General features: G+C 42.5%; 2 protein-coding genes across 3 annotated transcripts; one reads left to right on the top strand and one right to left on the bottom strand.

The window, feature by feature from the left end:
- The first annotated feature begins 1,360 nt into the window (after nucleotides 1–1,360).
- slc5a10 (solute carrier family 5 member 10) lies at nucleotides 1,361–23,648 on the top strand. Its single transcript, XM_030729633.1, has 15 exons — nucleotides 1,361–1,650; nucleotides 1,734–1,805; nucleotides 2,433–2,537; nucleotides 3,044–3,103; nucleotides 3,881–3,985; nucleotides 4,082–4,187; nucleotides 4,345–4,425; nucleotides 4,531–4,736; nucleotides 8,416–8,551; nucleotides 18,442–18,549; nucleotides 18,642–18,792; nucleotides 18,866–19,034; nucleotides 21,699–21,914; nucleotides 22,512–22,605; nucleotides 22,833–23,648. Exons 1-15 carry the CDS (start codon nucleotides 1,543–1,545, stop codon nucleotides 23,024–23,026), a joined length of 1,911 nt encoding a protein of 636 aa, XP_030585493.1. The 5' UTR covers nucleotides 1,361–1,542; the 3' UTR covers nucleotides 23,027–23,648.
- On the bottom strand, nucleotides 5,935–16,656 carry fam83gb (family with sequence similarity 83 member Gb). 2 transcript variants are annotated; one of them, XM_030729621.1, is made up of 6 exons: nucleotides 15,381–16,656; nucleotides 13,765–13,932; nucleotides 12,727–12,851; nucleotides 10,281–11,664; nucleotides 7,508–7,829; nucleotides 5,935–6,150 (listed from the first exon to the last, which is right to left on the bottom strand). In XM_030729621.1, exons 1-6 carry the CDS (start codon nucleotides 15,870–15,872, stop codon nucleotides 6,137–6,139), a joined length of 2,505 nt encoding a protein of 834 aa, XP_030585481.1. In that variant the 5' UTR covers nucleotides 15,873–16,656; the 3' UTR covers nucleotides 5,935–6,136. The 2 variants fall into 2 exon arrangements, with proteins under 2 accessions (XP_030585481.1, XP_030585475.1); XM_030729615.1 differs by having other exon boundaries at nucleotides 5,935–7,829; nucleotides 15,381–16,317; nucleotides 16,406–16,656.
- Nucleotides 23,649–23,788: the final 140 nt, after the last annotated feature.

Raw genomic sequence — 23,788 nt, 5'->3', positions numbered from 1 at the left:
GTAATAGAACATCCATCACGCACACTAACATAATGGCTATTAAATAAAGATGTAGAAATACAAAAGTACCCTGCCGCTCACCCTATGGGATCCCTCAGCTGGGATAGGCTCCAGCTCCGTTTCCTGTAAACTACCCAGAATTCAGGCACTACTTAAAATTAAAACCCACAGACATCACCAAATGCTGCATTTCCTCCCCTGAGATGTTTTGCTAGGTGGTTGCTAATCGTTTGTGAGTCTCTCTGCATTTGTGAGCCATCCACCATATTATGTGGCCAATTATCATACTCAAAATCTATTTTATTTAATACACTCTTTCTCTCTTAAGATCATTCATCATAATTTAGTTGTCGTCTGTGGTCTTTCAGGCTTTTTGGCCAGTGCATTCCTCTTTTTTTTCCTTTTTTTGAGAACGCGCCCGACTGTTAATTTGGCCACACTTGGAATCAACTCCAGATCTTTTATCTCCTTAACGTGTCATGAACTCACAAGAGAACAGGTTTCACCTGGCCATGGAGCTGCTTCTCAGTCAACTGTCAAATTAATTTTGACAGCTGACTATCTATCTATCTATCTATCTATCTATCTATCTATCTATCTATCTATCTATCTATCTATCTATCTATCTATCTATCTATCTATCTATCTATCTATCTATCTATCTATCTATCTATCTATCTATCTATCTATCTACCTATCTACCTATCTATCTATCTATCTATCTATCTATCTATCTATCTATCTATCTATCTATCTATCTATCTATCTATCTATCTATCTATCTATCTATCTATCTATCTATCTATCTATCTATCTATCTATCTATTTAAGCATCGTGTTCTGCATTTGTGGTAATATTCGCAGCATCTCCCTGCTGCTATTGTAAATAAAGACATTTATGGTGTCTCAGATACTGTCTTGCTTCCTGAAGATAACAGAATGAAACCATAAACAGCTCAGACACGTTCTCACACACTTTCACTGACCCTGCTCAGCACTCCCCAGAACAGATTTTTGTGTGTTTAGACGCTAATGATTATAAACTTGTCATCAGCAATGATTGACCATCTGTGTGTGTGTTTGTGTGTGCTTGTGTGTGTGTGTGTGTGTCAGCATGGACTCTGGTTTACATGAGTACGCCGCTGCTCAGCCACACTGTGCACTCCATTATCCCCTAGCAGAGCATGTGTGTCAGCACTGCAGGTGCCACATTAAGGCTGATGTGTTTAATCATCAATTCAGCCACTGGACTGGCCTCTTCACACGTACATGTAACAGTTTGTCTCGAGACTTTTTGGTATCAGACAAGTCAGCTCACAGGACGGGGTTGGAGCGTGTGTTTGAGAGTGTGTGCAAGCGTTGGATGGGAAGTGAGCACTTAAAAGCAAAAGTTTGCACGTTTTTAGGGCGTGTGACGTTTTCTCCTTGAGTTTATGGTGTTTGAAAAGTTCCAGTATCGGATGAGACTAATTGTAGATGTAGACAGGTGTGTGTGGCTCCAAGGAACCTTTGGCAGTGTGCGCATTGTTGTAAACACTCAGGATGTCTAACTCCACCATCAACTTCTATGCTGTGGCACAGTCTTTCAGCTTCTCAGACATTATTGTCATTGCAACCTACTTTCTTCTCAACCTTGCCGTTGGCATCTGGGTAAGAGTCGGGGGTGAATGTATTTGTGCTGTTCTGCTAATTCAGCTTGTTTGGATGCTCGTGCAAAACGCTTTCTCTGTCAGTCTTCATGCAGGGTGAGCAGAAACACTCTGAGTGGATATTTCTTGGCTGGGCGCGACATGGCCTGGTGGCCGGTGAGTGCGTCTCACATCAACTGTATTAATAGAGAGTGATCAGACAGTGAAGGCTTCGTGATTTCTGCAATAAGTTGATTTAGGTTTTGGGCAAAATTGATAGAAATGCATTTACATGAGTAGATGCACAAATTCCTTGTTCTGTGAAACAAGTAGCAGTAAACAATTTATGCTTTCTTAAAAGAGTGGATTCTTTAGGAAACTATAGAATTAACATCTGCTTGTTTCATTTTCAAAAGTGGGCCACCCTTCACTTTAGCTTTAGCTATAACTGACTGTATTTAGGCATAAGACCAAACTGAATGCCCTTGGACTCTATTTTTAAGAGAGACTTGGTAGATTTTTAAAACACAAAAACTCAAACTTATGCTTTTTTAAATCTGTAGCTCACTTAGTAAATAACAATGTGTGGATAAAGACTGATTTAATGATGCTGCAGCAGATTTGTTGCAGGAAAAAAAAGGCTTTTCAACCCTTTGAGATCATTTTTCATCACTATGTCCACAAACTTTTTCCTGCAACTGTAGGTGTCCTCTTCAGGGAAGACTGTGCATGCTTTTCTACATTGCTCCTCGTGTTTTACTTCAGTAAAAATCTCCAGACGCTTCTTCTATCTTGCGTGCACAGATTGGATCGTCTCTGTTTGCCAGTTCAGAGGGCTCGGGTTTGTTTATCGGTCTGGCGGGGACGGGAGCTGCTGGAGGTATCGCTGTCACCGGCTTTGAATGGAATGTGAGGAAACAAAACACAGTCAGGGACACACACGTGTGTTCACGACATACATTACGAGATGCTATTTTGATGTATCTGTTAACAGTGATTAAATGCATCATAGCGTGGAATGCAGCAGGACTAGCCTGTTAATCCTTCTTCAAGCTGTTTCTTTTGTGGTGTGCTGACTGGACAAAAGAAAAAACAAATTGCCATTTGTAGCTGAAAAAAACAACACAGAACACTAGCATTTAAGCTTTGCAGCAGAAACTTTCCCTGATTTGAATGTGGCTGTCTAGACCAAGAAGGTTTTGCAGTTTGAGCTTCTTCTTTCCATCAGCTGTAAGAAACAGCATACAGCAGGGGGCAGCAGCACAGCTCTTATATACCACACAGTGTACTGTGTGAACACAAAGCATGTGTCAGTCTAATCTTAAGAGTGACCAGTGAGATTTTTCCTCATGAGCTGACTTTTGTGGATAATCTTGTTGACCCCTTCTGTTTTCCTGCTGTTCCCCTCTCCCCAGGCCACCTATGTGCTGCTGGCTCTAGCCTGGGTATTTGTGCCTGTCTACATCTCCTCCGGGGTTAGTCCACACACACACACGCACACGCACACACACACACACACAGTGTGCTTGTTCAGACTGGCTCTGCAGGTACGTTTTGGTGCCAAGAGGTTTTTCCCTTACAAGGATTCCCCACCTTGAAAATTCCCCAGCAGGGTGTTACTGCACAGCACTCACAAATGTCTCAGTATTCACTTTATTTTTTGTTAGCACACTTATAAAAAAAAGAAAATGAAAGAAATAAATACATACACACAATTGCAAACATATCAAACTTGAACCCATCCAGAGTTTCTCAATGAAATTGTCCACCCCAAATTCAAATTTGCAAATTTTTCCTTTCACCTTTGGGGCATTAATCCATCTACATTGTATTCCATCTATATTGGATGCAAGTCATCCGGTTTGTTTGTTTGTTTTTCACTGTTTGTTTTTCACACATCTTGTGACACAGTTTCATGTATAAACTACTTTCTTTCTGCTGCCTGCATAGAAAAAAGGAAGCTCGCAGCTTAGGGGAAACATCATTAATGTTTACTTCCTGTCACAAGCACGAACCTCTTCCCACAGACACTTGCACGCTTCCTTCTATTGACTGATATTATATTATATTATAATTATAAGATTTAAGAGAAGGCAGACCTCTATGGAACAATTCACCCTAAAATAGTCAAAATGGATGAATGGAACTACAGGCCACAAAGTAAAATAGATCATTTTAACAGATTTTGGGGTGAATTGTCCCTTTAAGTTGGAGCTGCGGCATATTGAAGATGTCCAAATGTCTGTGTCCAGATTGTGACCATGCCGGAGTATCTGGGACGTCGTTTTGGAGGAGAGAGGATCAGAACCTACCTGGCCGTCCTCTCACTGTTGTTGTCCGTCTTCACAAAGATTTCAGTACGACACACACATAAAACTCCATCGGAGTACATATGAGTAGACATGAGATGATTTGTTTGCCAGTACGGTTGATCTGCATGTTTCTCTCACCAGACTGACCTGTACTCCGGAGCCTTGTTTGTTCAGGTGTGTCTGGGTTGGAACCTCTACCTGTCCACTGTCCTCATGCTGGTGGTCACTGCTCTCTACACCATTGCAGGTAGACATGAAAGTGCATTACAGATGAAAATTGGACTGTTAATCAGCAATTCTGATATTAGGCAAGCAGAAACTCCTGACATACACTTGTTGCATCTTTGACATGTAAGAATTTCCTGAATTTCTCTGCACAAATAAAAGCCGTCCCGTTCTTTCAGGTGGTCTCGCTGCCGTCATCTACACAGACACCCTCCAGACGTTTATCATGCTTGTCGGTGCAATTATCCTTACAGTTACTGGTACGTGCAATTTCTAACATGTCAAAGTAAACACAAAGTATTGCAGGCCAATCATTAAACATCAGTAGTTTTAACAGTTGTATGTTTGAAAATGTGCATCCATAGCTTTCAATGAGATCGGTGGCTACAGCAACCTGGCAGAGCGGTACAGCAGAGCAGTGCCCAGTAAAATTATTCCCAACAGTACTTGCCACCTGCCACGGCAGGACGCCATGCACCTGTTCAGAGATGCCGTCACTGGAGACCTGCCCTGGCCTGGAATGACTCTGGGGCTCACCATACTGGCCACATGGTACTGGTGCACCGACCAGGTACGTCTGAAGCCCAAAGTCAAACAAGTACGAGCACACAGAACCACAGAAAAAATTCATTTTCCCTCAACAATTTGCACTCAACTACTCATAATGACATGATCACACTTTAAGAAGCTTTTGTAAATGTTTTAAAATAAACGAATAAATAAAATCTCTTAATAATAGATAGCAAATACAGCTTTGTGAGTTTTAATAGGAATATCTGCTCTGCAAGTTATGCTCATTTTACTTCAGGCACTGCTTTTGTTCCTCGCAAATCCTGTCAAGCTTTGTGAGTTCCAGTAAGCAGCATTTGTGAAATGCCATCTTCATGTTTGCCCAGGAATGTTACATAGTTTTTAGCCTGAGCTTGGGCTGACCTGTCAAAGACTTGTCATAGCTGTGGTGAAAGATGAACCACTGACTGCATCTCAGGTCCCTGCATATTTTTCTTCAAAAACATCTGTGTGTTTGGCTAAAATTTTCCTTTATTCCAACCTTGTATGGTACAGAGGTGCCGAGAAGCTCCTCTGTACTATTATACTGTCATCATGCTTCACTGTAGGAATGGAATTAGCCAGGTGCTAAACAGTGCCCTGTGTTCACCAGCTGTAGCAGTTAGCACTCGCCTGGAGAGTTGCAAGTTTTGCTTCATCAGATTGTCACGACTGCCCTTCCTCGCGGTGTCTTTTAAATGCAGTTTGTTCCTTTTTATTGAGGGTTGCTTCTATCTGCTCTATTTAAAAGCTGATGAAGGCTGCCCACTCAGCAGGTCCTTCCATCTCTGCAGGCAACTTCTGAAGCTGAACCTTTTTGTTGAATTATTCAGTTTGGTCAGGGGGGCCGACAGCAGGAAGAAACTTGCTAGTTGCAGATGTTTTGCTGAAGTTAACACTTAAAGCTGTAGAGATTATTTTTAATTTATGCCTCAACAGAGTTTGATTGTGGAGGTCTCGAATGTCATAGCTTAGTACTTGTGCTGCATTTGAAAACTATGTTGGAAACATTAATTTTTGTCACAAGTGGACTCCTATCAAGTTCTAAACACCTTTCAAGGATAACTGAAGCAAACAGGATGTATCTGACAACAATTTGGTCTACCACAGCACAGTATCTAAATTCTATGGAGGATAGACTGAGGCTAAATGCTACATTTTAACCATTTAAAATGGTATGTACAACACAATAGAGCACGTAAAAAGTAAAGGAGCCTGAGCATTTTGAAGCAACTTTATACACACAAATTAAGGAGAAACCACCAGAGTTTTAGGACAGGGGTGGGTAATTAATTTTCCCACATGAGAAACTGGGACTGTTGTGGAGGGCCTCTGAAATAAGCTGAGCTCTTTCTACTCAATATTAAAAAAATTTTTTTTATCGCTTTATAAGCTTATTAGTCCGGTAGCCCTTTGGGAAAATTAATTGGTCACCCCTGCACTTCCAAAACCTGACTATATCCAGGTAACAGTGCAAAAATACAAAATGTTTCAATTTTTTTTTTTTTAATTCATCACATTAAATAGCAAGATTGGAAAATGAATGCATACAAAATGTCTTCAAGTCCATAACATAGAAATGGAAATGTGCAAATCCCTTGAAAAAGTTCTGTTCCTAGGTCAGAGAAAGTGAACTGTAACTACAGTACAGTTATTGTGGCTAATGTGACATTTCCATCATCATTTGTTTTTCTTTCTCTTCCCAAATAATGATGGCAGAATACTTGTAACCAACTAGACTCTATTCCACTAGTGTCACTGCATCCCCAAACCTCAGCAAAAAAGAAGAAAAGTCAGGCTGCACCCTGTTGCCCAGATGCTGCTTTTGAGCCAAACCCAGGCTACAAAAATCCCTTCAGAAACCAAGAAACTACAATTATATTTTTCTCCAAAGCAGGAAGCAAAAGCAGACATACCTATAAATACCTCAGTGTGTTCGTACATAATCATTTACAATGGATGATTTCCAGATCATTTGCATGCTTGAAATAGGTTTTCATTTTCAGTGTGGTAAGCTTCCTTGAATGTGTGTGTATATATAGTACGGTGGCACTTTTAAATGAACTAATGATTTATGTGAAACAAGATAGCATGCTGGTGCTGGTTGAAGCAAAGCAATGGGGCAAGTATGTCTGTCTTTTTATTTACAACATTCACTTTTTGGTCCCATGTCAGTTTTTTTCACACATGTTCATACGTCTTGCAAAGGTAATCAGGGAAGTCTGCCAAAGATTTAAAAGCAACGTCCTCTCACCATCAGAAACCAATTCCAGTCATATTAACACTAGAGCCTCATTGTATCTGTGCGGAGACACGATCTGATCTTACATGTCACAGATACATTGCACGGTACAATACAGCAGTTGAGGTAATTCAGAAGGATCTGTTCAAAGCACTGTTTTTAAATCTGAAGAGCACGAGGTGTCAAGAGAAGAATCACAGCTGACCAAACACAGTACCATAAAAAAAAGCTCGGATCACTGAATGCATGAATGCATGCTATCTTGTTTTGCATGTTGTAAACACAAACACCAATATGTTATTATCAGAGTTTATTTCCTTACAAAAACGTCAGTAAACTTCCTTTTTTGGTCAGGCACTCATTTGAAACCATCCAGAATATCACACCAAAACATCTCAGCAAAGCAGAGCTTGTATGCCGTGCTTCAGGGCTTCCAAACAAGAAGATTAAAACAAAAAAAAAAAAAATTCCACAATGAAGCATTAACATCCTTGCATAGATCTACCTAGCAGCCTTATTATTCTGAGACGCTTTCTTCTGCTGCGCTCCCCCTCGTGCTCTCAAATGTTTGAAAGTGTTGAGTTTTGAGAAAGACATTCCAAGTAACCCCGCCTGGTTGGCTGGCGGCTGCGGTGACGTGTTGGCTGCCTTCTTGTAGCTGGGGCTGTGCCGTCTTGGTGACCGCCCAGAGCGGGTCTCTACCCGCAGCTGGGTCGAGCCGGGCTGGAGCATTTGGCCCTGCCAGTAGCGGTGTCCTCCTATCACTGGGCCAGCTGCTCGGGTGGGCCGATGATAACTTCCTGGTTTGGCAAGAACTACTGTTGGTCCTCTCGCTCTTGCATCACGACCCGGAGATCTCGAGGTCTGAAACAACTAGACAGAAAGAATAGAAAGAGATGATTAAAACATACTCTACTATCAATTTCATACATGAATACCTCAGGGATCAGTCCTCGGTCTCCTGGTATTCATGACCCATATTTCATTCCAAAAATTCCCAGATCTACTTTTCTTCTCTACAGCTGACTATGACAGGAAATTACTTCAGTTAAACATAACATCATAAACATCATCATAATTTCAGACGCTTTGTTAATCACGTTAGCGCTAAAATATTTCACATTACCGCACAACAAGCTGTTTCACGTTTGATAACAGATTGAAATAACATAAAGAAACAATTGTATGGCTCTACAGCTGCAGTTAGCCTGCTCTACATCTGTTTTGTAAATGGATATTTCATCAAATGGGAAGAAAGGGAAGATCGTGGAGTTTAGATAAATATGCAAAAGTTTTACTGGCCCTGAGCAACTGAGATCAAACCAAATGGCACTTTAAATGGCTCTAATCTGTTTTTGTCAACTAATAACAGGAAACTTTACTATTTATTACAGTCTTTTACATTTTATTACACTACATATTACTTGGTAATATTATGGAAATATTTCTGTGTGCGTAGGTTATTGTACAAAGGTCCCTGTCTGCTAAGAACATGAGTCATGTGAAAGGAGCGTCCATCTTTGCTGCCTATCTAAAGATGCTTCCCTTCATCTTCATCGTCCTCCCTGGCATGATCAGTCGAGCTCTCTACCCAGGTGAGTGTACGAAAGTGTGGGTGGACAGTCGCTCATGCGCACAGACACGCAAACACCTTTTAAATTGTCAGCATGCACTGCAAGCAGGTAGTGACTTGCTTTGGTACCGTTGATGGGACACACCTGTTTAGGCATGTGTTACATAAATGTGTGTTTCCAGTAAGTGCTGCATACTTTATTCATAGGAATCACAATTTGTGGGGAATTTCAGCACTCGTTTTTTGTCAGTGATTACTCATTAAGCATTACAAAGGTTTAAAAGATTAAGCATTGTGTCATCTAGGGCAGAAGCTTCCATAAAGGATTATCTAACATATTTTTTATTAATTGAATAAGCAACCCATCAATATATCCAGAAGATCAGTGACATTATTGTAGAAGAAGAAACATACAGTGTGCCATAAGAAGCTTAAAAATGTCACTTAATCTATTGGTAAGACTTTATAGAAACATTGTTTATTAATGCTGAAGTAATAGTTAACTTAACTTTAGTTAATAATCATTTACTATTTTACTATTATTTTTCACTGGGCAGCGACAGTGAATGTCTGTCACACAGCTGAAGGCTGTGTGTACTGCTTGCGTTAAAGATTGCATAAATAGTTGTGTGGGTTGGCAGCGGTGTAAATCACAAGACCGTGAACCTGAGGACTCACGGCTTAGTTTTGCTTTCAGTGGCTGTTTGGTTTGCTTTAGGCACTAAGAGCTACTTTTAAAAATGTATTTAAAGAAAAAAAAAAAAAGATTGTTGTTTTATTTAAAATACACTTCTCTCCCAACATTAATCCTGCATGTTCAAAGGTTACGCCTGAGGGTAGCCGATGTTTTAAACTGTGACGTCAAAGGGTCCTCCCCCAGCTTCCATATATGAGGGGTATCAAGTGAGCGCCAACACATTGTGTATAAACATCAGTATTTGATGGCAGTATTTGACTCTTATTACAAAATTACTATACCGTTGTGTAATCATCAACAAATATGTATTGATGGCATCAAAATAAGCTGTATGCAATCTACTATCTAATTATTATCATACAGTTACACAAAAACAGTAAAATAACTATTAAAGCTTAACTATCGATTTACAATTTAAGAACAATGGTTCTTATAAAGTATAACTAAACTGTTAACTGATCTGCATCTGTTTTATGCTTTAATCTTCAAAATGGGAGAGTCCATGGGGAGTTTTCCAGTCCAGTCGACTCAAAACCTACTATATAGATCAGAAAAGCAGCTAACATCTGAGAAATGTGTTAAAACATGTTTTCTATTGATTTCACCACTGACTTTTGGGTGGCTCTGGCTCGGGTGTTACAGCGGGTCATCTACCCTGCCGAAGGTTGGTGGATCGATCCCTGACTCTTTCAGTCCGCATTATGAAGTACCCTTGGGGGAGAGACTGAACCCTGAATTGCCCCCAGATGCATCCGTTTTTGTGTGTGTGTGTGTGTGTGTGTGTGTGTGAGTGAGAGTGTGTGTGTGTGTGTGTGTGAGTGAGAGTGAGAGAGAGGGTGTGTGTGTGTGAGTGAGAGAGAGAGAGTGTGTGTGTGTGTGTGTGTGTGTGTGTGTGTGTGTGAGAATGTTAGAAAGTGCTGCGTGATTGGGTGAATGAGACTTGTAGTAAAAAAGTGCTTTAAGTGCTCAACTCAGTATAAAGGGGCTATATAAACACCAGTTCATTTACCACTTTTATTTTAGCACCACTGGAATAGTAATATTGAGTGCTCACCTGTCCTATGTGCCTGTGTGGGGAAAGGTGCTCCTGTCTGCGCAGCTGCTGTGATTGGCGAATGAGAGCAGCGCTGTCTTCTGACTGGCTGGGCTCCCGCAGGTCCAGCATGCTCTGAGAGAAGCGGGCCATCATGTTGAACCCATCTCCTTGGCGAAGTCCTCGGCCGGACCCTGTCGTCACTCCATTGGTTAACGGGTTAATAGGCTCTGGCTGTGAGCAATCATAAAACTCCTCATCTGATGCTGTGGAGTTGCTCGAAGGCTGCTCATTGGCTGCTCGGTCACAGTTGACCTTGGTGCTGTCTTGGCTGCCCTCATCGTTGCTGCCAGAGTCCTGGTTGTGATCCTTTGACGTTAAGCGGCCGCGTCCTGGGGTCAGCACTTTCTGGGTTCTCTTTTTGTTAACTGAGCCCTCTACACTCTCCAGTTGGTCCATTTTTACCAGAGTGACCAGTGTATCACCAGGTTTCTCTGAGGAGACAGGTTCAATGACTAGCTGCAGAGTGCGCCGTTTAGGAACAGGAGGTGCTACAGGTTGTGTCTCTGGTGGTTCTGCAGCCTTTTCTGTTGGTTGTGAAGTAGCAGTAACACTAGATGGTGATGTGGAAGTGTTTGCAGTTGGTTTGTGTGTATCCTGCGCTGGAGATGTGTTGGGTTGTTCAGGGGAATCGGGTTGGTCTGTGTTGGGAGCTGTGGGCGATGTGAGCGGTTTGTCAGTTGGACTCACAGGAGTTGAAACTTTCGGGCTTGTATTCCCAGTAAGGTTTTCAGCCGTTCCTTCAGCTGTTGCAGCCGGATGTGAAGCAGGTTCCTCAGTCTGGGCTGGTTGTAAAAGTGGTGAGCTGAAACGTATAGCCTGACTAATCTCAAACCTCTCCGACCTCTGTAAGTGAACCTGATTGGCCCGCTTATCATCCCTGATGTTGATAAAGCCAATCACGTCACTTGGTGGATCTGGCTCAGGCCAGGTGGGCAGGTACGGGATCAGGTATGCTCTCTCCAGACTGGCTAATCCCGGATGTATAGGGGGCTCTTCGATAACTTCCCTCAGCCGTCCTTTCATCACTTTGAGCCCTGTGGGCTTCTGGGAGTTCTTGTTGCTGGAGTTCTGGTCAGATGAGGTGGGACTTGTGTGGGTCCCGATGGCAACAAGAGCATATTTGGGATTGATGAGTTTCCTTGCAACAGAAGCCGGCACAGGAGCGGGTGCTGCCTGAGGGAGAGGGTCGGGGACTGGTTCGTCTGCCATGGGAACCTTGCTGAGTGACACGCTTCTGGACGTGAAATAAAGGTCACGAAACTGGAGGTCAAAGGTCTCCACCGCCTGTCCTGTGATCACAGTGATGAGGTTACGGTCCAGACGAGATGAAGACCAGGTAAAACTGGAAAAACACAGAAACAGATCGAGATCTCAGCAATGACTTCAATGTTTTCTCTGCACATTTTTTTTCTACCAGTTCTGTTTCAGTCCTTCTTATCAAATCTAAACTCTTTCTCCCAAGTCACAGATCCCACTGAGAAAACAGAAATCTGAGCTTATAATAGTTTAATCATTACAGCAGACATTTGTACTCTGATGTAATGCACCACATTCAGGTCTTTGATCACAGGGCATAGATATTCCTACTCAACTTCCTTGTAGAATAACACAGTATCCAAAAACAATGGTATATAATCAACTATAAATTACACTTAACTCAAAGGATAACATGCCCACTTTTCAAAATTTGCTTTGGTTGCTACCAGAACTATGCTGCAACATGTGAGACCAACAAATCAGCGTGAATCTAACTATTTTAAGATGGCACTGATTCAGCATGTTTGTCCAAACATCATTAAGTAACCGTGCCTCACAATGCATAACCACACGATAACAATACTCACAGAAGGACCTTTTTTTGTATCTTTTTATTCAGAAAACTGGTGTATCATGTTACACTACTAAAGGAATCGGGCTCCTCTTTTGGGCAGCTTCAAAGGTCTGGACCCAGACAAGAGAGATAACTCTGCAGTATGTCTCCTAACCCCCACCCCCCCCACCCAGGAGCTAAATGGAGCTCTCCATTAAGCTCTGTTTAGCTGTTTACCATACAGGCTTGCTCTGTAGTGGTAAAAGACTCCACTGTGTTCACCAGCTAATCGCTCACTTTAGTGTCTTGTATGGAATGCATGTGTGTAGCTGATTTATTGAAGCCATTTCCTGCAAGCAGCTGCCTGCTGCAGCAGAAAACTGGGAAGGACTGATAAGACTAAACCGAACCAAACCAGTAAAGCTGCAGGTCAGAAAACCAAAACAGTGAGCTGAAAGGCTCTAAAACGCTCCAGGGATCATACGGGAACTGCACAGATGGAGGATTATTTTGAATGAAAAAGTCATGTAACTTACTGCTAAATTAAAAACACATAACTGTGCAGCTTTAGGTGCACAAATGAATTCTGCTCACCTGTATGAGCCAGAGATGGCTCTGTCTCCATCTACCAGAAGAAACTTCTGGCTCAGAGACCCACGCACCTTCTGTGCTGACCGTGTGAAGAACTCCACGCCTCCACAGCAGCGCACCCGCAGATTCTGTATGTGCACACATGTATATAAAGGGTTAACACTTTGTTAATGCTTTGTAACCAAAGGCTCTAGAGGATTTAGTGCTTATGGAGGAAAGGGTTTTAGTGAACAAAGGGGAAATAAAGGAAACAAGAGAACGGCAAGGCAGAAAAGAATGAGTTTCCCTGTTGCTCAAGAGCTGATGCTCAGCCTTAATGCCTCCATAGCCTCACACTGGGCACCTCTACAGGTTAGAGCATGGACTCCATCTACGTACGTGCATGCCTGTTTGACACACCCTGTGGTGTTTGTGTTCGACTCTGTGATAAGGGTGTGGCTGACGGGCTGAGCGTTAATTTGTAAGTGAGCGCTCTGTGCCAAATCTCACAGGAGATTTTAACCACGGCAGTGATAACGCTCACAATAACACTGGAGATGTCAGATATGAAAGGGGTTGAAAGAGGAGCGGTCCAGCGGTTAATGTAGTGAGGACGGAATAAAGAGAAGTGAAAGAAAAACATGTTACAGAAAGTAAAAAGAGTATGTTTGGTTAATTCCCTGCAGCACAGACAGGAATGTGACTAGTATCATTCTGGCCTCCAGTTCAAGAAAATCCCCCATGAAACTCTTAAGCATTTTCTGTTACTGCCTAGACTAGTTCAACTCAGAGAGGCAGAGAGTAACAAAGGAACTCAAGCTATGGAAAACGACTAGCCGCAGCATGCACCGCACAAAGACGTGCAGGAATAAACCTGGCAACCTACATCAATCATGTGCCATTCAAAAATTTCCTTTGTATAAGGACAGTATAATTGAAAAAAGGTGTCTTTAATAACAAGATGTTATCTGTTTCCCATTATTGTGTACTTATTGGGCGTACCCTTTAATCTAACTAGCTCAGCAAAACATCATCCATGTGTCCGTGCGGCTGCACACAAACCTTTAGGTGTCCACGGTGCATATCAGCTCTGCCACACATGGAAAGAAAGCAGGGCACTGCAGCCATATCGATGATTATGTACACAGGAATTTTACGTTTGTAGGCTGCATCCAGCAGGTCCCGAAAGATATCCACATCTGTAAACACATCCATGACCACAGCTATCACCTAAAAACACACACACACACAGGAAAACCACAAATGGTGTTAGTGCTTCCTGGTCTGTGAGGGTGGGTTCAATTTCAGCTGCTTTTATCAGCAAAATTAAATCCCCAAAGGAAGCTGGGAACAAATGATAGCTGAATTTAAGCAAGAAATCTGGGCATAATATTCTGGTGGACGTTAAGAGCATATTAGAAACAGAGGCTGTTTTGCAGAGAGGTGATAAAATGTGAAGTGACTGGACAGTGTGGGCTGTACAACGCAGCAGCACTAGAGTCAGACGCCTCTTTATGTGGCCAAGCTTAAAGTTTAAAACTGCAGAACTAGTTTGGAAAATAATGGTAAATCTTCAGCAGTTTTTAAGCTTTCATTAGACTTCACATAAACTTTGTTGTTAAAAAGACATGCACTGAAAGCCAGTCTTTCACTAAGCCTAGTTAATTTAAGCCTCTGTGTTTCTTTTGGCGCTCTGGTGCAAAGCCAGACCGCTGCATGAGCATGTGCCAGCATTTATGTGTATTAGAAGAAGCCTTCTGGCATGTGACATATTCAGTGACGGCTGTTTTTTGTTTTTTTTTCTGCTCTCATGTCAAGCTAGAACTTGTTTTATTTAAGCTGTAGTGAAGGGAAGTGGGTAACTGAGACAGGTCTGAGGCATATTATGACATCAAAAAGGACAGAAAAGTGAACTGAACTTGGACTGTGTCCAAAGAAGTTCATATAAGTGTGCAACCACTGTATAGATGGCAGCACATATTGATAACATAAGTCAATGTAAGCATTGATATTAAGCTACACCCAACAAAAAAAAAACCCCAAAACAATTACTGTCACTAACAGTTAATCTGCTGATTGTTATCTCAATCACTTGATTTTCTTTTCTGATAAGCTGAGTATTTTGAAGATATTCGTCATTTCCTGTCAGACCACTAACTGGTTACTTGCTTAATTGTTTTAACTCAAAACAAAGTAACATTTATGAAGTGCACAAAAGTTTTTTCTTTACTTTAATCTGATGGAGATGCACTGTTTTGTAACTTGTGGGTTTGTGGTAGTGAACTGCTTTATACGTTCACTGAGCAGAGAAATATTAAAAACCATTATTAACTCTGGTGCATTCACTGGCAGAACAAATAAAAAACACTCCGGTTTGTGATGAGTTGTTAATGTGGTTTGCTGTGTGTTGACTTAGTGCTGTGGTGCGTCTCAAGTCTCTATATTATGGTGCTGCTCATGTACTGGGACTTACTGAGATGTGTTTTGTCCCCCACACTTTTGGCAAATAAAAACACCTTCCAAATGAAAAGCAGAAACCCAGGCATCAAGCCAAGTATATTAAACATATTCAAAATTTAAAAGGCGCAAAAAGATAAGAAGCTATTTCACTAATTAGGATTATTGTGAAAAGTCTCCGTTTTGAACATCTGAACTTCTCATCTTCTCTGACTACCTACCTTCTGAGCTGACGCAATGCTCTTGCGTACCACCTCCTTGATGTGCGTGTGCCCCTCGGTTGGGGGCTGTGTGTGCACGGTCACGCGCGTGACCCCTCGATATGAGATAGACTCGGGCCAGCCCAGGTCCAGCTCCGCCACCGAAGCCTCAGACCGGTCCGGCCAATACTCAAGAGACACCTCACCGTCTCCAGTCTCTTCCCAGGGCCCCGGGGTTGTGTTTCCCGGCCCTGGCGTTTCGGGTCTCTGGTGATGCTCGTATCCGGGCCTGTATGCTTCCGCCGTGTGCACAATCCGCTCCAGCTCCGGTTCCGAAAGGAACTCCCGGACGCCATGCTTGCGGATGCATTCAGCGAACGCGTCGCGGCCCTCGGTGACGAGAGCCTCGAGGGCCAGCCTCTGGTCCTCGCTGTAGAAAAACTCTGGTTTGCTCTCGCTGACGCGCCAGTTGACGTGGTGATCGTCCAGGCATTGGATCTGAGATAGAGCCATGACCCCCAGTAAACCCACCGGTCAGTAAATAGTTAAAGACTGAAACCACTTTGACCCAGTTTCCACTCTGCGTCCGGGGGGTCAAACCTCGAAGAAGTGCGATCTGTCATTACGGTCCATATTGATTTCGTGCCCTGGAACAAACCAGACCGCTGGAAGATATTTTCCTCTGAGGCAAATAAACCGCTATCAGCTCCCCAACCCGGGCGGGCTCCAGCTCTGCCCAGTTCTCCGGTTACAACTCTCTCAGGTGTTGTTGAAACAAAGCCGCCCACGCCCAGCGCCACGCCTTTCACCTGACGGGAGCCGGAAAACAGTGGCGGTGGCCCGGATCAGCTGCTCCTCCAGCCCCGGGGCCCGGCAGACACGGAGGGAGACACGCAGCTGTCTGGGTGGATGAGCGTGTGTGTGTCTGCCAGTGAGTCAGTCTAAAGCGGAACACGTACTTGAGACAAAGAAAGAAGTCGTTAACCCTCCTGTAAAAGTTTTGAAACTGTGCGTGACTCAGTCTGACTGAGGCGCTGACGAGTCACCTTTCCTCTCTACGCTGCCGGAGCGCGAGCCTGAAGGCAGAGGTTCACAGATGTTCAGAGAAAGGCAACTTCCCCGAAACGAGACACAGACGTGGCGCGAGACAGACTCGACTCTCACTTTTCTTACTTTAAAGTGTCGCTCCACACTCACATAAACACACACATATAAACACACACACACACACACACAAAGTTCCTCCAGGCTCAGTGGACTGTGTGGCGGAGCTGCCGGCGAGTGTCTGACCCTGGAATTCGGCAACGGAAGCTCAGTGTCCGGGGGCAGAAAGGCGGTAGTTAACTTAGGAAAGAGAGGCATTAAACTCCACCCTCCTGCCAGCACACAGGGGGAAGTGTTTTTTTTTTGTTTTTTGTTTTTCACCTCCAAATTATATGTAACGTGACATATTGTCTGTTTTCGCTTCTACTTTGACTATTCATTCGTTTAAATGAGCGACCTTAAAGAGAACAGTTATACTACTGTTATATCAGAGCAGGCTCTTTTTCCTGTTGGGTGTGATTGCTGGTTACTGATGCGTCTGCTGGATCTTAAAGTGGCCCTGTGAGAAATAACTGCTTGGTCAGCGTTAACATATAACATTAACGTTATAGGCAGTAAACCAAATAGATCGCCCTTGCTGTGCTTTTTATCACCTAACAGACCAGTGAATATAAAAAGCATCTGAAATGTGAGATCACTGGATGTTGCAGCTGAATTGTGGGTGGTGATTTGGAACAAAACTGAAGAGTTTGGAAGAAAGAGTGTTGTGTTACTGGAGCAGAGGAGACTTTTCACGCAGATATCCGTGTGTTTTATACACTTGGAGCATGTGTAACTAAATAAGGAATGATTTTAACAGTGGCAATATTCATCAGATTGTGGAATTAATATTTTACTCTTCTAAATTGTCATCTCAGTAGCTACACAACAAGCAGCCTATATTTGGTCATGATACCTTTGACCAAATTCAATTGTTTGTACAAACACTTTTGTAAATTTAAAAAAATTAGTCTTCTGTAACATCACAGTACTTTTTTTAATGGTAAAAATGTAAACAAGCCCTCATAAACACAGGAGTTAGCCACATGAAAGTTTAGGGTTGAAAATCACAGAGCACGAAGCCAAGTTTTCTATAAACAGCTTTGAGCATGAACATTGTGGGCATATTTCACAGTTTCTGTAGAGAAACTCCACCACTTTAACACCTATGGTGTAAAGTAACCGAAACCAGCATTTGTACCTGGATGTCTTATCTGTTTTCTGATAATTCGCTGGAGAAAACTTTAAAAAGTGAATTTTTTTGTAAGCTTTCAAGGGTCATATCACCGTGTTGAAAAGTCCTTGGTGAAAACATGTTACATATCACACTGATCAAACAACCTTAGGCCCTAAGGGAAGTTTTTTAAAAATCATTACACTTTGAGTATGTTGAAGGTCCTGGATCATTGAGGGCCTCAGAAATAGTGGATGCTCTGGGTATGAGCCAGCCGGACACTCCATCAGCCACAGTGGTGACATCAGTTAGATGTTTTCTCTCTAAACTGTGGTAGATTGAGTACAAGAGACATGCTATGTTATGCCAAAAGAAATTTCTCACCAGCGGAACAGGCAATGAAGCAACAAATTGCAAAGACAGCCATCAGCATTTGGGGCGACTATGGCTCAGGAGGTAGAGCGGGTCATCTACCAACTGGAACACTGGCAGTTCGATCCCCGGCTATTCCAGTCTGCATGTTGAAGGATCATAAGGACTGAGAAAGATACAGAGCCCCAAGTTGCATCTGTGTGTGTTTGTGTTTGTGTCCAGGTATGGGGAAAAAGGCACTTGTATGAATGATTGGGTGAATGAGGCTTATAATTAGAGTAGAAAAGCACTATATAAATACCAGCCCATTCTCAGATTTGACCAATTTTATATAGAACGACCCTAAATCTACCTTTTAGTAGGATTTAAAGGGAACCAACTTGAAATCTGGATGAACAGAAAAGTCAGCTTCACCTTCCACTCCCACCTGTTGACCACGTCTTCATGTTTCAGACACTGTAGGATGTGTGGATCCAGAAGAGTGTGTGCGAGTGTGTGGAGCTGAGGTGGGCTGCTCCAACATCGCCTTCCCCAAACTGGTCATTGAACTCATGCCGAGCGGTGAGAACATGGATCTTTTTCCAAGTAGCTGCAAACACGTTTCAGATGTTTTTACCAGCACGCACCTGAGTATCTGTGTGTGTGTTCTGCAGGCTTGCGGGGACTCATGATAGCTGTGATGATGGCCGCTCTGATGTCTTCGCTGACCTCCATCTTCAACAGCAGCTCCACACTCTTTACCATGGACATCTGGAAGAAGCACCACCCACGAGCCTCTGAGAAGGAGCTGCTGCTGGTCGGCAGGTGTGCATGAATGAGCTGGAGGTTGATTAATAAAGAAAAGAGACACACTGACACAGTTTGCATTTGTCCCCAGGATTGTGACTGTGATCTTGGTGGTGGTGAGTGTGGTCTGGATCCCCATCCTTCAGTCAGCCAACAGCGGGCAGCTGTACGTTTACATCCAGTCAGTGACGAGCTACCTCGCTCCACCCGTCACTGCTGTCTTCACTCTGGCCGTCTTCTGGAAGAGGACCAATGAGCAGGTAACACACCAGCAATTATTTTTAATAAAGTTAAAGCTGAAACTTGCATTTACTTGAATTATTTTCTTTCATTCATGAACAGATTTATCTGTGAAATGTTAGAAAGTAGTAAAAAAGGGGAAATCCACAAATTGTGATTTTTTTGCTAATCAGCACCCGACAGGCTCAGTGTATTCATATTACAATGTGAGGATATCCTCACATCTGTGAAGCTGGGGAAGTGGGAACTGGATAACGTTTGGCATTTTTTCTTGATGATGACTTAAAAAACATCAGTAGAGTTTCACTGCATCAAACACTATCAGTAACAACACCACTGATCAGACAGAGCTACAATTACACCATGATTTAGTTAAAAAAAAAATAAAGACATTTGATTCCAAACACACAGAAAACAGATCTGCAAGTGCTGCTGCAAACACAAAGAAACTTAACCCAGAAACGACTCCATCTTGGACACCTGCCCACAGAACATTCTGGACTTTTGAGGTTTTCCTCTGTTTGTCCTTTCACTTACACCGTACTGCTGTATAGTTTTATTAGCCTCAAATGGGATCAAGCTGTGTGCAGCTCACTTTCTCTCTCTCTCTCTCTCTCTCACACACACACACACACCCACACACACACAGGTTGGTGTGGCATCCCTTATGTGTGTGAGAATGTGCAAGCTTGAAGCTGTGTGTGTTCATAACTCATTGTTTATTATTTCCTCTATAGGAACCGGCGTTTCTCACTTTAAACAATAAAAGTCATTGCTGATCTCTGATAACAAACTGTGAGCAAGAAAGATCTGGGGTAATTATTACAAGGTGAAGCCTTCAGGATGAAGTGCAGAGGAGATAAGAGGGAAAGCGATATTAGGTTAAATCTCATATTGCATGCGTTCAAACGTTGCTCGCCAGCAAGTAAAGACCAGTCCTCTGGATATTCAAGATCCCTGTTTTAATAGAACACGTTCTGGGTGTGTCTGCTTTCTGCTGGCATGCTGTCCAGAAACTGAAAGAAAGAGCATTTTCTCAGGTTTTTTCAGTATGAACAGGATTTCCATTCCCCTTTACTGTAAATACAACCTTTTCCCAACTCAGAAATGCTACACAGACTCTACATCAGATGACTTTTCTTATTTAGTTTTACAGTGAAATTGCCTGAGGTTACAACACGAGTTGTCAGTGGCCAAGCAAACACCCATTTGGCTGTTTGCAGGTCAAAGGACATCTCTGTTACTTAAAAATATTTTTAGCCATGTTGGTTCACTTCTTTGGTCCAGACTGCAATATATCAATAGCTGCTAAATGGATTGCCGTTATTTATTTTAAGCACACTCATGATTCCCAGAGGATGGATCCTGCTGACTTTAGTCATCCTCCGGCAGATTGAAACTTTAAAGTTTAGATTTAAATCCCTTAACCACTACCAGATGGTTTGTTGTGAAAAAATTTGATGCACACGTTCATGTTCCCCGCAGACAAACTGCAGCTCGCGGTGCACAGTTCTTGTGCCAATGTCATGTCAGAGGAGGTTTGGGGCTCTGCAGTTACTGAGTCAGCAGAGTATTGGAGATTTTTATGAACTGTGCACCTCAGCACTTAGCGACCCTGCTCTGTAGCTTTATGTGGTCTGTTGCTTTGGTTCCTTAAATGCTTGCACTTTGCAATAACACCAATTACAGGTGATCGTGGAATATCTAGGAAGGAAGAAATATCATAAACTGACTCGCTGCAAGTGCAAGGTGGCATCCTGTTACAGTAGGACACTCTAATTCAGTGAGCTCTTTAGAACAACCCAGTCTTTTACAAATGTTTGTAAAGGCAGACTGCATGGTTCGGTGCTTGATTTTATACACCTGTGGCACTGAAAACACCTGAAAACAAGGATTAAAAGGTGCAGCCCAATACTTTTGTCCATATAGTGTCTCACAGAGTTAGATATTTGTTTCTTTTATGTTACCATTTCACTCTAGACCTCTTAAAAAGCTGTTGTGAAAGGTTAACTACATGGTTACACAAAAGCGGTGAGTGTTGTATGTTTAGATAAACACAATAAAAGTATAAATGGTACTCAATCACAGGGTCAAAGGACACCTACTGCAGCACGGGATGAGTCACACGCTGTGCAGCATGACACTGTAGATTGCAAACAATCGAAAGTGTTTACATGGGAACATGATGCGTGCTGTGTTCAAAGCTAAGCAGCAAATTAAACCCATAAAAATGTCAGTTAACCCTGTAATTTCTATCATAGTATCTGTATCCTGGATAGTATTAATCAGCTTTACATTATAGGAGATGTACATGTGAGGTAGGTCAAAAAGATAAGGCCATGTGGAGTGAAAATAAAGAAAAAAGTAAAGCAGAGAAAGTATGAGGATCATCTGTTTACTCTGTGTGTGTCTACAAGGCGGTTATTTGAAGTCAAACTGCACTGATCACATTCTTCACTGAAGGTTAAACACTAGAAGGAGTCAGAGAGTTATGTGTCTTGCTGCACTGCAAGTGACAAGTGAGTGATGTGACAGCAAATGATCTCGGTGGGAAAGTGACGACCGCACCCATATGCAGTTAAGAGGAATTCAGGAATTAGACTGATGCTTCCAGTCACATTAAATTCAGCTAATCAAGTCACAAAGGCGCATAATGTAATCTACATGTGTTTGTGTGTTTTTAGGGTGCCTTCTGGGGCCTGATGGTGGGCTTGGTGGTCGGTGTGTGCAGGATGGTGTTGGAGTTTGCCTTCCCTCCTCCCAGATGTGGTGTTGAGGATTCGGCACCCGCGGTGCTACGTGGCGTCCATTACCTCCACTTTGCCATTCTGCTCTGTGGGCTCACAGCTATTGTTGTTGCCATAGTGTCACTGCTTACACCACCGCCCACCCATGAACAGGTGTGTACACATGGATACAATAACTGAAATGATTATAGGGGAAGTACGCTTATGTAAGTATGGTCTGTGTCTGTCTCCATCCCTTCTGATGAAGAAAATGCCCCGTTACTAGAGAGAATTAGACAGATATTTACTTGGCAAGCAAAGGGGCACTGGTTCAATTCTACTGTAGCTGAGGATAGGAATCCCCTTTGGGATTGCATCTGGTATTAAACTCTGCCAACTCTGTCATGTAGAGCAGCCTCCTGTGGTGATTCCCTGTGACAATTTTATCCTTAACACCAGATAATCGCACTTATCTGTATCATCCCTTGTATACAGTCACCGGATCACAATGTTTGTCAGTACGTTACATCGACTATAACTGCACATATACTGTATCTTTCCTGAAATTAAGAATAAAGTGGAGTCATGCATGGAAATAAAACTCCATGGTAGGTGATAGTAACACTGATCTCTTCAGTTTTTATAGGGGTAACATTTAAAATGTCAAAGTCACATCATGTAGGTCACATCATGTCAAAATGTATGTCAGTACAGTTATATCTGACAGTAAATAAATGCAGTTTCTTGGTTTTGCATTTTTGATTTTCCCAGGTGTGTAACCTGACCTGGTGGACAATAACTGAAGAGCCAAAAAGAGACATTCCTCTACAAAAAGTGTCCTCCATCAGCCACCGTATCTCCCAGGGTAAGCGTGTGAACAGTCACTGGCAATAAATCAGATATCATGTGAGAAACAGTCATCCACACACACACACACACGCACACACGCACACACACACACACACATGCACACACACACACACATATACAGCAGACACAGCAAGTTACTCAAAAACAACAGCAGTGTGTGTGTGTGTGCGTGTGTGTGTGTGTGTGTGTGTGTGTGTGCGTGTGTGTGTGGGGATGTTGCAGACTCTGAGCCAACACGGCGGGTGACATGCGGTCGGGGGACGGGACTGTGTATCTCAGCAGTACGGCGATCAGAGGAGACTCCAGCTCCCAGAGTCCCGAGCATTCGAGAGAGCGCGTTGTGGTCGCGGTTCTGCTGTTTCAATGCTCTCCTGCTGGTCAGCATTAACATTTTTCTCTATGCATACTTTGCCTGAGGGGAGGTCAGATTTAACATCCGGCCTCACTGTCCTGCTGAACTGTAGTCTCTCCAACATGAGCAGGAAAACGATTCCTCTACATCCAAGAATGTGAAGAAACAAATAGATCTTTGCTTAGATTCCACCTGAATCCTTAAGACAGCAACTCACAGTGTAAAGCCAGTAGATGCCGTTAGACAGCAGAGCACATATCTCCTCTAAAGCTGCACAAACAGCTAGATTTGCCATGATTTGGATTCACATGTGCATCACAGCAGTATGTAGGACAGACACTAATGGGTTACAGATGTCAGACTTAGATTGCAAATTCAAGCAAAATCAGTGGTGTAATTTATAACTAATTTATCAGACATATAGTTAGTCCAAATATTTACTTTGTATTTATGAATTTTTGACTGCTGCACCACTGCAGCCTACTGAATTATTTGTTAAACTTTTCTACCTTTTTCTTTGTTTTAGAAAGGTATAAAAAGATAAATTACACCGAAGCGTGTGGATCGTAACAAGCTAACATCAGTGTGCAGTTAGCAAAGGACCTCTAAATAAAAGGGCATCAAACATCATCTTTAATTTAAAGCTTAAAATATGTAGCGAGAGCACATCTATGTGATTTAGTTTCTGCACGTGACTTTTAATATTGTTGTCTAGAAATGACATGTTTAGTGTTGATTATTTAGTTATGTTTAGGGCTTTATGTGTATGTTTGTAGTAAATGTTCTTTTATGGTTTATGAATATGAATCATAATTTCTCACACTTT

Source organism: Archocentrus centrarchus, chromosome 1, assembly GCF_007364275.1.
Source record: "Archocentrus centrarchus isolate MPI-CPG fArcCen1 chromosome 1, fArcCen1, whole genome shotgun sequence".
Taxonomy (NCBI): Eukaryota; Metazoa; Chordata; class Actinopteri; order Cichliformes; family Cichlidae; genus Archocentrus; species Archocentrus centrarchus.
This window is presented reverse-complemented; position numbering and strand designations above follow the sequence as displayed.